This window comes from Parambassis ranga, chromosome 20, assembly GCF_900634625.1.
Source record: "Parambassis ranga chromosome 20, fParRan2.1, whole genome shotgun sequence".
NCBI classification, from domain to species: domain Eukaryota; kingdom Metazoa; phylum Chordata; class Actinopteri; family Ambassidae; genus Parambassis; species Parambassis ranga.
Genome location: NC_041040.1, coordinates 9,841,505 through 9,855,679, shown reverse-complemented (window position 1 = coordinate 9,855,679; position 14,175 = coordinate 9,841,505). Strand labels below are relative to the sequence as shown.

General features: G+C 43.2%; 2 protein-coding genes across 2 annotated transcripts; one reads left to right on the top strand and one right to left on the bottom strand.

Moving 5' to 3' along the window:
- Positions 1 to 2,578: 2,578 nt before the first annotated feature.
- si:ch211-217a12.1 (alanine aminotransferase 2-like) lies at positions 2,579 to 9,457 on the top strand. The gene is made up of 12 exons (XM_028432271.1): positions 2,579 to 2,732; positions 2,812 to 3,008; positions 5,668 to 5,757; positions 6,003 to 6,111; positions 6,267 to 6,400; positions 6,767 to 7,010; positions 7,102 to 7,181; positions 7,270 to 7,406; positions 7,855 to 8,029; positions 8,674 to 8,829; positions 8,914 to 9,026; positions 9,161 to 9,457. The coding sequence occupies exons 2-12, from the start codon at positions 2,862 to 2,864 to the stop codon at positions 9,249 to 9,251; spliced, it is 1,476 nt and encodes a 491-aa protein (XP_028288072.1). The 5' UTR covers positions 2,579 to 2,732; positions 2,812 to 2,861; the 3' UTR covers positions 9,252 to 9,457.
- A 294-nt stretch (positions 9,458 to 9,751) lies between these two features.
- Positions 9,752 to 13,420, bottom strand: pdia4 (protein disulfide isomerase family A, member 4). The gene is made up of 10 exons (XM_028432270.1): positions 13,112 to 13,420; positions 12,507 to 12,681; positions 12,197 to 12,402; positions 11,982 to 12,120; positions 11,697 to 11,902; positions 11,456 to 11,614; positions 11,174 to 11,325; positions 10,866 to 11,022; positions 10,480 to 10,713; positions 9,752 to 10,396 (listed from the first exon to the last, which is right to left on the bottom strand). Exons 1-10 carry the CDS (start codon positions 13,185 to 13,187, stop codon positions 9,981 to 9,983), a joined length of 1,920 nt encoding a protein of 639 aa, XP_028288071.1. The 5' UTR covers positions 13,188 to 13,420; the 3' UTR covers positions 9,752 to 9,980.
- Between the last annotated feature and the right edge of the window lie 755 nt (positions 13,421 to 14,175).

Below are 14,175 nucleotides of genomic sequence, written 5' to 3'. Positions count from 1 at the left end.
GAGTTTTGTATTTTTTTTTAAATGTAAGGATTATGATGATGTTAATGGCTTTAGTTAATTTGTGTATCATTTTTAAAGGGAATCAGAGGATGGGTTTATAATGACATAATTATGTTGCAGCTCAAGTTTTTAGTGGCCTAAGGTAAAGAAGGATAAAGTGTGTACAGCTCAAGCGATAACATTTGTGGTATTTCTATTTTGAGTAATTAAATTTAGTAGGTCAGCCTCTCACAAAACAGACCATGGCACTGTGCTGTCGTCTACCTTTAGGGCTTATCACCTAATTAGTTGCAAGAAGACGTTGTATCAACATGTCTTGTTACATATTCGTGGAGTGTGTAACAAGGACAGAAGCAACAGAAAGGTGATCCGCATCTTGGGAAGCTGATCATTGAGTAACAAAGTCCGAATGATCAAGGGGTCTGTTGGCTGCCTCTGAAACACTTTGAGCCTGAAGGGAGGTGGTTTTGCACAACATGATCTGCCGTTTATGAAGTAGATCCTAAAAGAGTTCTCCAATCTTTTGTAACCATGGATAAAAGAACGATCAAAAAAGTGGAAAGACTGGACTCCTAAGGACGCCAGTCCTTTGAAGTTCTCTGGCAGGGGTATGTGCTCTGTTTTCTGGGATGCAGAGAGTGCTGCTGGTGGACTGTGGAGAAGGATTATGCTAATACATGGCTCTCCTATGCTGACCTCTTAACACAGTTTTACAGAAAAGCATCTAGGTTTAGTGTGGAAATCGGACCAGGGGAAAGGTCTTTAACCGAGACAGCGCTGCAGCCCACGAGTCCACACTGGTGTTAGCTGCACTCCAGGAATGCTTGAATATAAACTCCATCACCCACCTCATTGACCTTAGGGTTCACTCTCAGCCTGTTGCCTCTTCCCCACAAAGAACAAGGATCTCAGTACCTGCCATTTTAAGAAATAATGTCATTAATGCTTCTTTGGATCTTCTACTAAAAAATGGACCGTCCACAGTCAACCCAATCATCTGTCATTATGGAGCCAAGAGTTAGAGAAAGTGACCAGCTGTTTGTCTTGTCTGAGGTTGAGTATGTCTCCCTCTTGTGGTAAAATGGAAGAGTTACACATGCCCCCAGCCCTTTCTCTCCCTCTTACATCAGACTTTTTCTGTTCTCAAATGTCATAGTATGTTCTGATGCAGCTGCCAGGACAGCACCTGATACACACAGCAAGCACTCCGGTACACTTCATACATGTGCGTACAAACCCATGTTTGTGGTTATTGAAGTTTGGACACACACAGAGCTGCACTGCTGTCAGACATGACATGTATGTGGCCTTTGAATAACAGTTGGTGCACGGGCTGTGTTAAAAATGGAACCTGACTGTGAGCTTCAGCTACTGACGTACATGAGCTGATCCTGTCCCCAAATCATCTAATCATTAAGATCTTTAAAAAAATAAATGATGTAAATCTGTCATTTTAAATTAGGTAAACTGATGAGACTGTTGCAAGCTGCTGCCAAAACATGCACTGCATGACACACAAACGTCAGCAGGGCATCACATGCTTGTATGTGAACTTTTTTAGTAAGGGATATCAGATGTCTTTCCCAAGCCCTTTCCAAGACATCTGTCTCACACTCTGTCCTCTTGCACACCTCTTGTGGTTCTCCTCTTACCACAACAAAAGACATGAAAGAAGAAGGGCTTTTGCTTGTTAGCTTTTACCTTTTTTTTCCCCACATGCTTGTTCCGGAACTTGTTCCTCTGCATTCTTGAACATGTAGCTTCTCTGGGCAATTTCCCCACAAATGGGCCACACCTTTGTTTTTCAGCACCTCTTGTTTTGACATGTGCTTCACCACACGTTTTGATGCTAACCAGTCATTACTACACACCTCTACCAACGGCAGTGTTACAGACTGTAAGTCAAAGTTTCTGCTGTCAGAGGATGTTAGTGTTAATGTGGCCTGTCATGTCTGACATTCCTCTCAGCACCACAGAGCTTTTTAGCATTTACTGTTTCTGGTTCTGTTCACCATGTGGCTAAAAACCACTTAGTAGTGTATTGTCAGTATTGTCTTCTTCTGGTGAGTTAAACGTAACTGTGAAAAAGCTAACTACAGTAGCATTTTAGTAGCATGAGTTGCTAATGTCAGCTAGTGTAGAAGAGTTAAAAAACAAAAAACAATCATAAAAATAACATTTAGCATTCAGCATTGTAATTTTACAATTTTTTTTACATTTCTTTCATCGTTTTCCTTAACTTGATCACTGTTAATAATATTTATAACCTAAGAGCCGCCAGAGCTAAGCTAACATGTGGACCGGAAGTGCAACAAAATGCTAACATACAGCAAAGTGCTTAGAAGAAGTTTTTTACTTTAACATATATTTTTATAGTTTGGCAATACACGTTAGTAAATAGTAATAAATAACCCCGTTTCATTCATACATGGACCGCAGTTTTATCTTGAGTTAACATAAGCTACATAATCTTTAATTTCCGAAATGTTTTTGAAATGATAATTTTCCTACAGCACTTGAAGGCATCATTCAGCACGCTGAAGCCAGAGGCGAAGTCAGTGAAGAAATCCAGCCAACCGTGAGGAGCAGCGAGCGAAGGCGTGGCGTCGAGTGGGAATATGAACCACACACCGAGGGGACCGAACTGTCAGTGGGAGCTCAGAGGGTCTGCGGGGGGAAGTAAACACACAAGTTGGCCTGACATCAACTCCACCAGCACCGCTCAACAACTGGTAACAGCTGATACTCTTTATCTGCAAACGAACTGCTGCTGTTTCTGAGTATTCCTCATCCTCTTTTCTCACATTTCAGATAACACTTCAGGGCGGACACAACATCAACAACAACAACAACAAGGCAAAATGTCCCAGCAGGCAGTGAACGGGGTCCAGTGCCGGGCTAAGGTGCTGACTTTGGACAACATGAACCCCTATGTGAAGCGGGTGGAGTACGCTGTCCGTGGCCCCATCGTCCAGCGGGCGGTGCAGCTAGAGAAGGAGCTGAAAGAGGTACAGTCCGCAGCACAGTGGCAGCAGGATTGTAAAAAGTCTGAACGCTAGTGTGGCAGGTGGGGCCTGAGAATGTGTGCTCACTCTTCCTGCACCCTACAACACATCCCCCCTTCTCCTGATCACTGCTTTCAAAAAAGTTGTGAAACCAAATTCTCCCTCTCTCTCTCTCTCTCTTTGTGTGTGTGTGTGTGTGTGTGTGTGTGTGTGTGTGTGTGTGTGTGTGTGTGTGTGTGTGTGTGTTGCTCAGCTGTTGAGTACTCCAGCAGCTGGAATAGGACGGAATATTTTGTAATTTTATAACTGAATACTAAAATAATAAAAGTGCCTCTGAGTGGATTTTGGCAAAGCGAGTTATTTCCCTTCTCTGCTTCCCTTAAGATACGATGAGTGGACTTGTTTTGCTGGCATGATTGAGAGTAGGTTTAGCTTTTAGAGTTCAGACATGTCATGGCAACTTATGTCACATTCTAAAGAAGTGATCTGTTTCCTAAGGGAGGGCAGGCAGGTTGGACAGGGTGCCTCTTTAAAAGCTGTAATGAAACCCTTCCCTCTCTTCTTCACCGTGCACGTGATGAGCTGGAGGGTACAGTTATGTCTTTGAGTACATTTTGCTCCTCTCTAGCCTGAGGTGGCTGCGGGATCCAGAGGATGTGTATACTGTGGAGTATCATTACGTAAGATGAGAGGGTACATTCTCTGTCCCCTTTTTTGTCTGTCCGGGTTTGTCCACCTCCCTCCACCACACAAAGGAGCGAGAGAGAGAGAGAGAGAGAGAGAGAGGGTTCATTGGACTAAGCTGCAGCTGGGAGGCTCGGCAGCCTCAGAGGTCTTTCTCTGTAAGGAGCTTCATTATAAGCCGCTCCAGTTCTGGTGAAAGTGCTCTACTTCTTGGTAGTGCAAGTAGTTTTTCATTTACTTGAATGGAAAAGGGAAAAAGCGAACCTTAACTCAAACTTGTTATTAAAAGGCAGGAATTAGGTTGGTGTTACACAGGTCATATCCAAAGTTCAGCGCCTGTGTTTGTTCTGAACCGCCCACTCCCACCCCTCCACACACACACACCGCTTGCAGCTGTGCAAAATATATATTGTAATGTTTTTTTTCTGTCAGGATGGTTTGTATCAGATGACTCGTCGTCTGTGCTTTTGCTACTTCCTGTCAAATCTGAGACGGGAACACTTTTAAAGATGGCTCAGCAAATTTTTATGCAAGTGTGTGTTTGTCTATGCACGGGCTGGTGTGGTGTGATGACCCTTATAAATCCTTAGCCAGACATCTGACACTGCAATAAGCTTGGATCTCTGCAGTTTCTTTGACAATACATGTATGACAATAGGACAGTGATTAGAAGAATACACCCAGTATTAGATCCCTCTTCTCTTTACTGCATATAAGCAGTAAATGGGTTCTTCACAGGCGAACAGTTTCCAGACCACATCATGTGTGATATGTGAGTGCAGGCCAGGCCTGGTGACCCACAGGGTTTCTTGGCCTGGTTTGACTGTGTAATCAGTGCCTGGCGCTGACTGAGCAGGAGAACGCAGTCGGTGCTGAGCCGCGTAACTGACTGGCTTCTATTTAACCGGAGAACAGCAGCCTCTTTGTTGTTTGAAAAAACCAAAAACGAGCCGCATCCAGTTACTTAGAGTTCAAACTAACTAATATCTGACTCTGAGACCATGGAGAGATTTGACTCACCGTCATCCAAGGACATGGAAACAACATGTACTCAGTTGAATGGTAAATTCTTTTATCTGGTATTTTATCACATAAAACACTTGATAACGCTCATTTGAACAGCATTATGAAACAGTACTCTGCTGTGTGTTAGAATCAGAGTACTCCTGCTATCCTGAGATTTAATTTGAGGAAGAAGGACGGCACGAGATATGACAAGATAATTGGCCTGAGTGGAGTATAAAGGGTTTATTATCCCTCAGCTGTCCACTCAGTAGGTGGAATGTTAGGAAGTCTACTCTTAAATACCGGTAGTAACTTCTTTGTGTTGTTTTCAGTTTGCTTAATAAAATTACGATAAGTTAAGACTTTATTGATCCTTAGAGGGAAATTTTATTATAGTATTTATTTGATATCTGCCACAACATGCCTACCTTCTGGACAAGTTTCAGCAGAGATGTGTTGCAAAATACAAAACAAGTTTCAAGGAGTTCTTGCTCATTACATATTCCATTCCGTCAACAATGTAAAAGAAGGACTGAAGTGGTTCAGATGAGGAGCCAGATTCAAGCTTGTCAGCAATTCTTGATTAAAAACCTGAACCACAAACATTGATGTTTTTTTTGTCTGTGTGAAGCAGCAGCAGCAGCAGCAGCATCCTTTCCAAGGCCAGATCCTCTGCACCATGAGCCAAACCAGACTCTGTGCCAGGGTCCCTGTAAAGCAAAAAGGGAGCTAATGAGAGAAGAGATCTGTGTGTATGTGTGTGTGTGTGGAGAGCAGAGTAGGTATGTGTGAGATAGTAGCTCTGTAGCTCTGATTTGATTAATGGGGCTTTATATTGTACGTGATACACCTTCAAAGGGCTGTCATGTGATTGACTTCAGCAGAAAAAAAGGCTGATGTAAATGTTGTAATTTTTTTCACTTTTTCTTTAATTTAGAGTCTTAACCTCTGTCTCTATTTTATATTGTTCCAGGGAATCAAGAAACCTTTCACAGAAGTCATCAAGGCCAACATAGGTGATGCCCACGCCATGGGTCAGAAGCCAATCACATTTCTCAGACAGGTTGGACAGCTGTGACTCCAGCACATGAACCTTAACTTACTACATTATCATGTTGCACTGGCACCTCAGCCTGTCAGTCACAAGTGAGGCATGCATGAGCTCCTCAGTACATGAAGTAACATTAAAACAATACACAGGCCGGTTTACTTTGAACTCTGCATCACACACAGTATGAGGACATTGTCTTGTAAAAAAATCACACTCTGTAATGATGTGTGCACTCTGTTTTCGTCCTCCTCTCTTAGGTCCTGGCTCTTTGCGCTTACCCTGAGCTCCTGGAAGACAACAAGTTTCCAGAAGATGCCAAGAAGAGAGCGCAACGAATCCTTGACGCCTGTGGCGGCCACAGTATAGGTCAGACAACGCCCCCTCATTCCACCAATCACATCCTCTTCATCCACACACATCAATAATTAATTCAGTCAGGCTACACACACTGTTTAAACATTGTTAAAAAACTGATTGATGCAGTTTTCCCTGCTTGCATCAAAGTTCACTTTGTGTTTCAGGGGCCTACAGTGCAAGCCAGGGAATCGAGTGTATTCGTCAGGATGTGTCGCGCTACATAGAAAAGAGAGACGGCGGCATTCCATCCAACCCTGATAACATCTACCTCTCCACTGGGGCCAGTGATGCCATTGTGGTTTGTATAAGACGTCTTATTATCTCCTCTTCGGCAACATGCTGATAACTTGCAGACCCTTTTCCCCAAGCTCTCTCTGTTTGGCCTTAAGCCAGATTAAGACACACTTTTGGTGCCATTCGCTAACAATTCACTTGTTAGTTATATCCCTACCTGTACTTTGGACATCTTGTGATGTTCCTCCACCCACAGACCTTTGTCACTGTCACGTATGCAGCCAAAATCCGGCTATTGAATAACCTTAGGATACACCCAACTGCTGCACTGCAGGATCCTGTCACATGCAGTTTTGGACTGTTTACCCAGGCTGTGTACATGTATTATATTTCCCCAAACAAAGCCAATCCTCTTTCCTTCCAATCCCAGACCATGCTGAAGTTGATGGTGTGCGGTGAGGGTCGTGACCGCACAGGAGTGATGATCTCCATCCCCCAATATCCCCTGTACTCAGCAGCCCTGGCAGAACTTGGTGCTGTGCAGATCAGTTATTACCTGGACGAGGACAAGTGCTGGAGTCTGGATGTCAAGGAGCTCAGGAGAGCCCTGAATGAAGCCAGGCAGCACTGCAATCCTCGAGTCCTCTGCATCATCAACCCTGGAAACCCGACTGGTGAATCTCACTTGCAGTGTAGTGTTAGATAAGAAGAATTCCAGCACAACCGCTCTCCCTGTTTACTTACACGACTTCTCCTGTGTGACAGGTCAGGTCCAGAGCAGACAGTGCATTGAAGATGTGATTAGATTTGCTAAAGAGGAGCATCTCTTCCTCATGGCTGATGAAGTAATTTTATATTTTCTTCACATTACAGTTAATTCCCTGTATTAATATTATAATTCTGTATACAGAGGATTGTTTTCTCCCATTGCAGGTCTACCAGGATAATGTGTATGCAGAAGGCTGCAAGTTTCATTCTTTCAAAAAAGTGTTGTTTGAGATGGGACCGGAATATTCCAGTACAGTGGAGATGGCCTCCTTCCACTCTACCTCCAAATGCTACATGGGAGAGTAAGTAGCAGTATTTACACTTGGAGAGATTAGACTGAATTGCAGAAAATGGATTGTATTGTTCCCCTATGCAATCAGCAATTACTCGGTAAAACATTATTGACATCTTAAAATGACAATCTAGGCTTGGTTGAAGGACATAAACAAGGGTGTTAGAACAGTTCTAGTTTCCAGATGAATCATTTGTTTGCTTGCTCTTGCCTTTGTGATATCCGTTATCACCTTAAGTGTTATTGCACCGCAGAGTTGCCCTTCACCTTGCAAAACTAGTAGAACAGACAATAAAACCAAATGGGTAAGGACTGGAAAACCCTAATCCTAATCCCAGTAAAATAAGAATTACTGCAAACAGATAGGGTATTTAAAACACAGTTAATAACATGGCACACCTAGAACCTGGAGTTCGTGCTGATGTGTCAATCTCCGGTACTAAATGTATGCTTTTCAGGTGTGGATTCCGTGGTGGCTACATGGAGGTGATCAACATGGACCCTGAAGTAAAGGCCCAGCTCACAAAGCTGGTGTCGGTGCGTCTATGCCCTCCTGTGCCCGGACAGGCTCTCCTGGATCTGGTTGTGAACCCCCCACAGCCCGATGAGCCCTCTTACACCACATTTGTGAAGGTGTGATAACGTGCATGGCTCAGGGGCTAACACACACCTTGACAATGTTCGGCAAACAGAATTCACTTATGTAAACAGAAAGCAGCACTCCATATAATCTATGCAAACAAAGGCTGTATTGAGCATGTTAAGGTCCTAACATGACAAATTGTGAATAATCAGCTTCTGAGTCCTGCAATATTGGGAAAAGTGTAATTTGTAGTTTGTGTGTTGTGAAGAGGATCGTGTAACATTAATGCAGAAGCTTTGCAGAAGCAGAAGCTTTGTGTAGCAGTGAAAGCCATTACACTGATGAATTTAGTTTGACATTAATTGATCAATCAATATTCAGTATTTACACTGTTGAAAACATAATGAGCCAATCAAATCCGTTCACACCCACTCAAACAAATGCAGTATTCCAGAGTCACTCTTGTGTTGTTTAGTTGAGGTGTACTACAATCATCCGCCTTTAGAGGGCAAGGGACACAACAAACTGCACTAGATGAGCTTAAGATAGTGGTTCAGTGAAAGTGATGGCAGATCACATGTACATTCTTTAACCACCAGGGGGCAGAAAAGTGACAAATGTTGGGTTCAGCTTGGATGTTGCACTTTAAATTATTATTTCCAATTTATTGTCTCTTTTTGCTTTCTCCTTACAGGAGCGGACAGCAGTGTTAGCAGCTTTGGCAGAAAAAGCCAGGCTAACAGAGCAGGTCTTCAACACAGTGCCTGGTATCACCTGTAACCCGGTCCAGGGGGCCATGTACACCTTCCCCCGCATCACTCTACCTCAGAAGGCCATCGACAAGGCAAAGGTCTGCTCTGTACACACCCTGCATGGTCTCATTTATTAATATGTGTTGATAGTTTTGTGTAAATATTCATGTCTGTGTCCACAGGAGGAAGGAAAGGTCCCAGACATGTTCTACTGTATGAAGCTGTTGGAGGAGGAGGGAATCTGTTTGGTGCCAGGAAGTGGATTTGGTCAGAAAGAGGGCACCTTCCATTTTAGGTAAGTACAGCTACACTCAGACTTCTTAAATTAATGGATGATAAACATTGTTAGGAGATCAGTGTCTCAAAATAATATAGCCTTTAGTTCAACTGCATCTAAGCTAGCATCTAAACTTGGCCTCCTCCATGCAGGATGACCATCTTGCCCCCGACTGAGAAGTTAAAGGTGGTGCTGCAGAAGATCCGCGAGTTTCACATACGGTTTACGCAAGAGTTTTCCTAAAGGTCCTCCACCTGCATTTCAACTCTTTCAGTGCCAGTATCTTCAAGTGCCTTTCTGTGAAAACAGGCAGCAGCCCTGTGCAGCACACATCTCTAACCTCAAGGACTCCTTACACAGATTATTAAAACATTTTCTTAATGATGCATTAGTAAAAAAAAAGGACAGCAAGTGAAAGTCAGGTTGTCTGTTCATATGTACGTACAGCATGATGAGATGTAATGAGCTTCTTTCTGAACGTATCACCCCGTCCAGGTTTGTGAAGTTCACCAAGGTGTTAGCAGTGGTAAAGCTGAAGGTTCACCCTGCTGCAGATGCTGCTACAGGTGCATGTCTTTCCTTGTATAGTCTGGGTAGTGCAGGTACATTAACAGGCTGCGTCAGAATGTATCTATTTGTGTTACTAATTGTTCTTAAACAGTGATTAAAACAATAACTGTTTCTTGTTTTATATTTATACATTATTTAACTTGTATTGATTGACCAAAACAGAGACTCACATGTAAGTGCTGGCCCACAAAGCCGCCATCTTTTTCTGTTTTATTTAAAAAGACTCAAACAGTGCTTACATGCTTTTAGAAACAGAAATGAACAGAAACTAAAATGATGATTGAATCACCTCAGTAACACCGTTTATAATCCACTGCATTCCCTTCACCTTCCTCAGCGTCCTCCAAGTCTCTGCTTGAGCACGGTAAGAGTTCTTAGCTACTTTGAGAGGAAGAGAAAGTTTCAAAGTTCATCCCTCTTCTGTGATAGCTTTGTGGCGTGCTTTTCCAGGAACTTGCTCAGCCCTTCTACTGTTCTGTCTCCACCTTCAAACCTGATGGGGCTCCGCTTACTGTTGCTTGGGGCAAAATATATCGTGGGGAAGCCTTCCGCTTTGTAGCTCTCGTTGGGCACGTCGTTGGCTGTGGCGTCCATCTTGGCGATCACCAGGTTCTTCTCTGCCTTATATTTTTTACCCAGTGCCAAATAGTCAGGTTCCATTTTCTTACAGTGGCCGCACCAGGGGGCATAAAACTCAATTAGAACGTCCTTGTCAGTATCCATGACGATCTCGTCAAAGGTCTTCCCTACCACAACCTTAACTGGTCCTTTGTTGTTCTTTGGCACTGGCTGGGATTTGATGATGGGTTTCAGCTTTCCTGTGAATGACCATGAACAACAAATTCAGATTTTTAGTTGCAATTATTTCACAGAAATTACATGGTCACTAAATCAAACTCACCTTTCTTGAAAGCCATAACAAAGTCTCTCAGCACATCTGAGTCGAGCTCTTCGGGCTCCATGGCAAACTTTTTGCCTCCATCGGCCATAATTCCCACATTGACGTCCTCACCACTGTCACTCAGACCCAGACTCTTCAGCTCCTCTGCGTAATCCTCCTCATCAGCGATGGCAAATGTGTACTCTGGGAAGTCTTTGGCCACCTCAAGAACCTTTGACCTCCAGAACTGTGTAGCTAATAATAAATAAAATGATTATAGCACAAAGTATATCTTAAATACTTGCATAAAGATTATGCGTCCCCCAGATGATTACTGGTGTGACAAAGACAAGAGTTACATCTACTATACTAGTGCTAATACAACACTTGATCCCTTATCTACTCACCCTTCCTGTAGTCAAAGCTGAAATCCACTCCATAATACACAACCACAAGGGGGCGTTTGGTGTAGCGTTTAGCATCATTACTTGGTTTTCTGTGTCCCACCAGAGGAATCACGTGTTTTTGGAAGAATTCCTGCACTTCTGACACTGCTGTAGAGTCCTGCATGATAAATGTATAAACACAAGTTCAAATATGATCACATATATCTTTAAAATGTGCCAAAACTGAAAGGACAGACATTGCATTCAAGTTTCATACTCTGGTGAAACTAATTCAAATTCAACTGAAACAGCGAAAATGAAAATAGCACCTTGACTGTGAGCACTTGAGATGCTGGCTCATACTTAGAGCGGAACTTTTCAGGCTGAACGATGACGACCTGTCCAGGAGAGGCTTTGAGCAGTTTGGCAACTTCAGAACTGAAGGAGTGACGGAAGGTGAAGTCGTCTCTTAGAGCGTTACCTGACAGACAAACGACAGTGAGAATATCGCCCAAAAGACTCTGGTTCTAAACTACACAGAGGAAGTTAAAACTTTTACGAACAGAAGAAACTATGACTTGCATGTCTCATGACATGGTGGAACTACTTACAGGCCTCAATGTAGATCTCATACGCTGCATCCTGTTCACCAGAGAACACGCCGACGATGATGGCATCGTCACCATCCTTAACAAGCTCCTGCACCTGTTTTATCGCCTGCACCTGCTTGGAGGGAGGCCCTGCCTGCTCACCCATGTAGTCAACAATGCCTACAAAGAAACAAAGATGTGGATCAGCTGATTGAAGATTTTCATCAACACACAGCGAGGACAGACACCATCAGTGACCTACCGTACTTCTCCCTGGGTCCGTTGTAGTCAAACATCTTGCCCTTCCTGAATATCTTGAGGGTGGGGTAGCCAGTGACTTCGAAGCGCGAGGCAATCTCATTCTCCACTGTGGCATCCACCTTGGCCAGGGGAATGGGAGGAGAGCGCTGGCTCAGCTCCATTGCTGCTTTCTCGTACTCTGGGGCCAGACGTTTACAGTGTCCGCACCTGAAGGTCAGAGCAGAAAGACAGTTAAGACCTGATTTCAGAAAACAATGTTATGACTAGTATTTTGTAGCTGACTCACCATGGGGCATAAAACTCCACCAGGATAATATCTGCATTATTAACCGTGTCATCAAAGTTATCCTTGGTAAGCACCAGTGTCGCCTCAGGAGGGGGCTTCCAGTCTGGCTGAGCCACCTCTTTCACCCGCTCCACAATGGCTACAACAGAGTTTCACCCTATTAATAATTATTTGCCTTATAATGAGGCTTAAATTTAAAGAACTGTTGCTCCTACCCTTCTCTGTTCTCTCTCCATCATATTCCACAGGCTCCCCATTCTTCAGGATTTTGATCGTTGGATATCCTGACACTTCGAACCTGCTCGCCACCTCACTGGCCACAGTTGCATCCACCTTAGCTACAGGTATAGGTGGCTCATTCTCCTTGAGAGTCTGAGCAATTTTTTCATACTCTGGGGCAAACTGTTTGCAGTGGCCACACCTACAAGGGACAAACAATACACACAAATTGATACATTTTTATGATAGAGAAATAAAATGAAAAGTTATTATAAGTTATTATATACTAAGGAAGAGCAAACTTACCATGGGGCATAAAACTCAACCAGAACTGTGTCTTTGCCCTCCATGAAGGTGTCAAAGTTGTTGTCAGTGAGAACGAGCACCCCATTCTCTTCTTTCACTTCTGTATCATCTTCATCTTCCTCCTCCTCTTCTTCACTGTCCTCTTCATCAACTTCTTCCTTGTCATCTGCAACATCTGATACAAAAAAGAAGAAGAGGGAGCACAAGCAATTCAGTAGGAGTCCAATGAACAAAATGCACTTCTTATCTTATTCTTTAAAAGGCAGGTATGGGCATGCCATGCAGTTACAGATAGCTACATCCAGCTGGGTGCCTATTTACGTCACCTTGGCGATTCATACAAGAAACAGGACAACTTGATATAATGTTGGAGATGTGCGTCAAATATTTTGAACACTCAGGAGCCACGTAGCTGTATAACTGTGTGCGTGATGTTTACATTAACTGACTTGTGCTATTAGCTAGCATGCTAACAGAGCTGACAGGCTATCTACAGCGCCTTAGCTAGCTAGTTGGCACAACAATTACTGCAGGGAAACACGACACACCTGCTACACCGTTGTTCTATAACACAACTAATTCAGTTGCCCACGGCTCACACTTACCATCCTCACATCTGCTGACAGTTGCAAAATGTGCAACGCCGAGCAGCACAATCAGCAGCAAAGCAACCTTCCTCATTGTCCACAGATGATGCGGCCCCGTGTCAACGACGTGCTGCTGTGAAGTAGCCAGCTAATTAAATCACGCTAACGATGAATGTCATCAAAACACTTCCGGCTGCACAGACCCGCTGTCCGGATCAATACTGATGAATGGTAGTACAGAGCTTTGCTTCGTGGTTTCATACAAACTAACACTTCTGAAATCTCACACGCCTCCTCCTCCGTCTGGAACTTGTCTGACTTGCCACGTTGTGATTGGCTCTGCTCATCGGCTGTTGTCCAATCACAAGTCGCCACTCAATTCCTGAGTCTGTAACGTTGGCGGATGCTATTGGATACTTTTATTTATTGTTTCCCTCCTAGAACAAACTTTATAATGTGTGGATAAGTGGATTGTAGAGACATGACCTGGTGGACAACATGTCTTAATATTTAAATAAGGACTGCAATTATTTCAATATTACTTATTTTATTAAAACTTGTAGTTCTTTATTTTCATTTTTATTATTTATTGTTCATGAGCTATTCTATGTTACAGTATTAGACTATATATTGTACTATATTTTGTTTGTTTTTAAAATTAAATTCCTCTTCATTCAGTACACTACCATACATTTCACAGAATGTTTGGTTTGTTACACCTGTTAAACAACAACAACAACAACAAGCATACATCATGTCTGTGGATGCTCTCATTCATTGAAGGTCACATTATGTCAACCGAGGCAACTGGACCCATTGATTTCTTTCTTACCATGTTTTGGCGGCCCCCCCAGTGACTTCCTCAGTTCTGCTGCTGTACATTCTTACAGAACTGTAAACCTTGCAGTACAGAATTGTCTTTTGACTTTGCTTGCAGTGTCCTGTCCATGCACTCATCTCCCCCCGCAGGCTCATTGTGGATCAGAACTGACACCACTACATCTGTACAGTTGGCCTGAGTTTTACTTAACTTATATCTATTATTTGTTTTAGTCCATTGGTCAGCTTGCTGCAATAGAAGA

Excerpts from the sequence above, each read along its gene's own strand:
- si:ch211-217a12.1 (XM_028432271.1), top strand. The coding sequence starts at position 2,862 with ATGTCCCAGCAGGCAGTGAACGGGGTCCAGTGCCGGGCTAAGGTGCTG. Across the intron at positions 7,182-7,269 it reads TCTTCCTCATGGCTGATGAA|GTCTACCAGGATAATGTGTA; the intron begins GTAATTTTATAT and ends CTCCCATTGCAG. Across the intron at positions 9,027-9,160 it reads GAGGGCACCTTCCATTTTAG|GATGACCATCTTGCCCCCGA; the intron begins GTAAGTACAGCT and ends TCCTCCATGCAG.
- pdia4 (XM_028432270.1), bottom strand. The coding sequence starts at position 13,187 with ATGAGGAAGGTTGCTTTGCTGCTGATTGTGCTGCTCGGCGTTGCACAT. Across the intron at positions 12,121-12,196 it reads TGGAGAGAGAACAGAGAAGG|CCATTGTGGAGCGGGTGAAA; the intron begins GTAGGAGCAACA and ends ACTCTGTTGTAG. Across the intron at positions 11,903-11,981 it reads GTGGAGTTTTATGCCCCATG|GTGCGGACACTGTAAACGTC; the intron begins GTGAGTCAGCTA and ends TCTGACCTTCAG.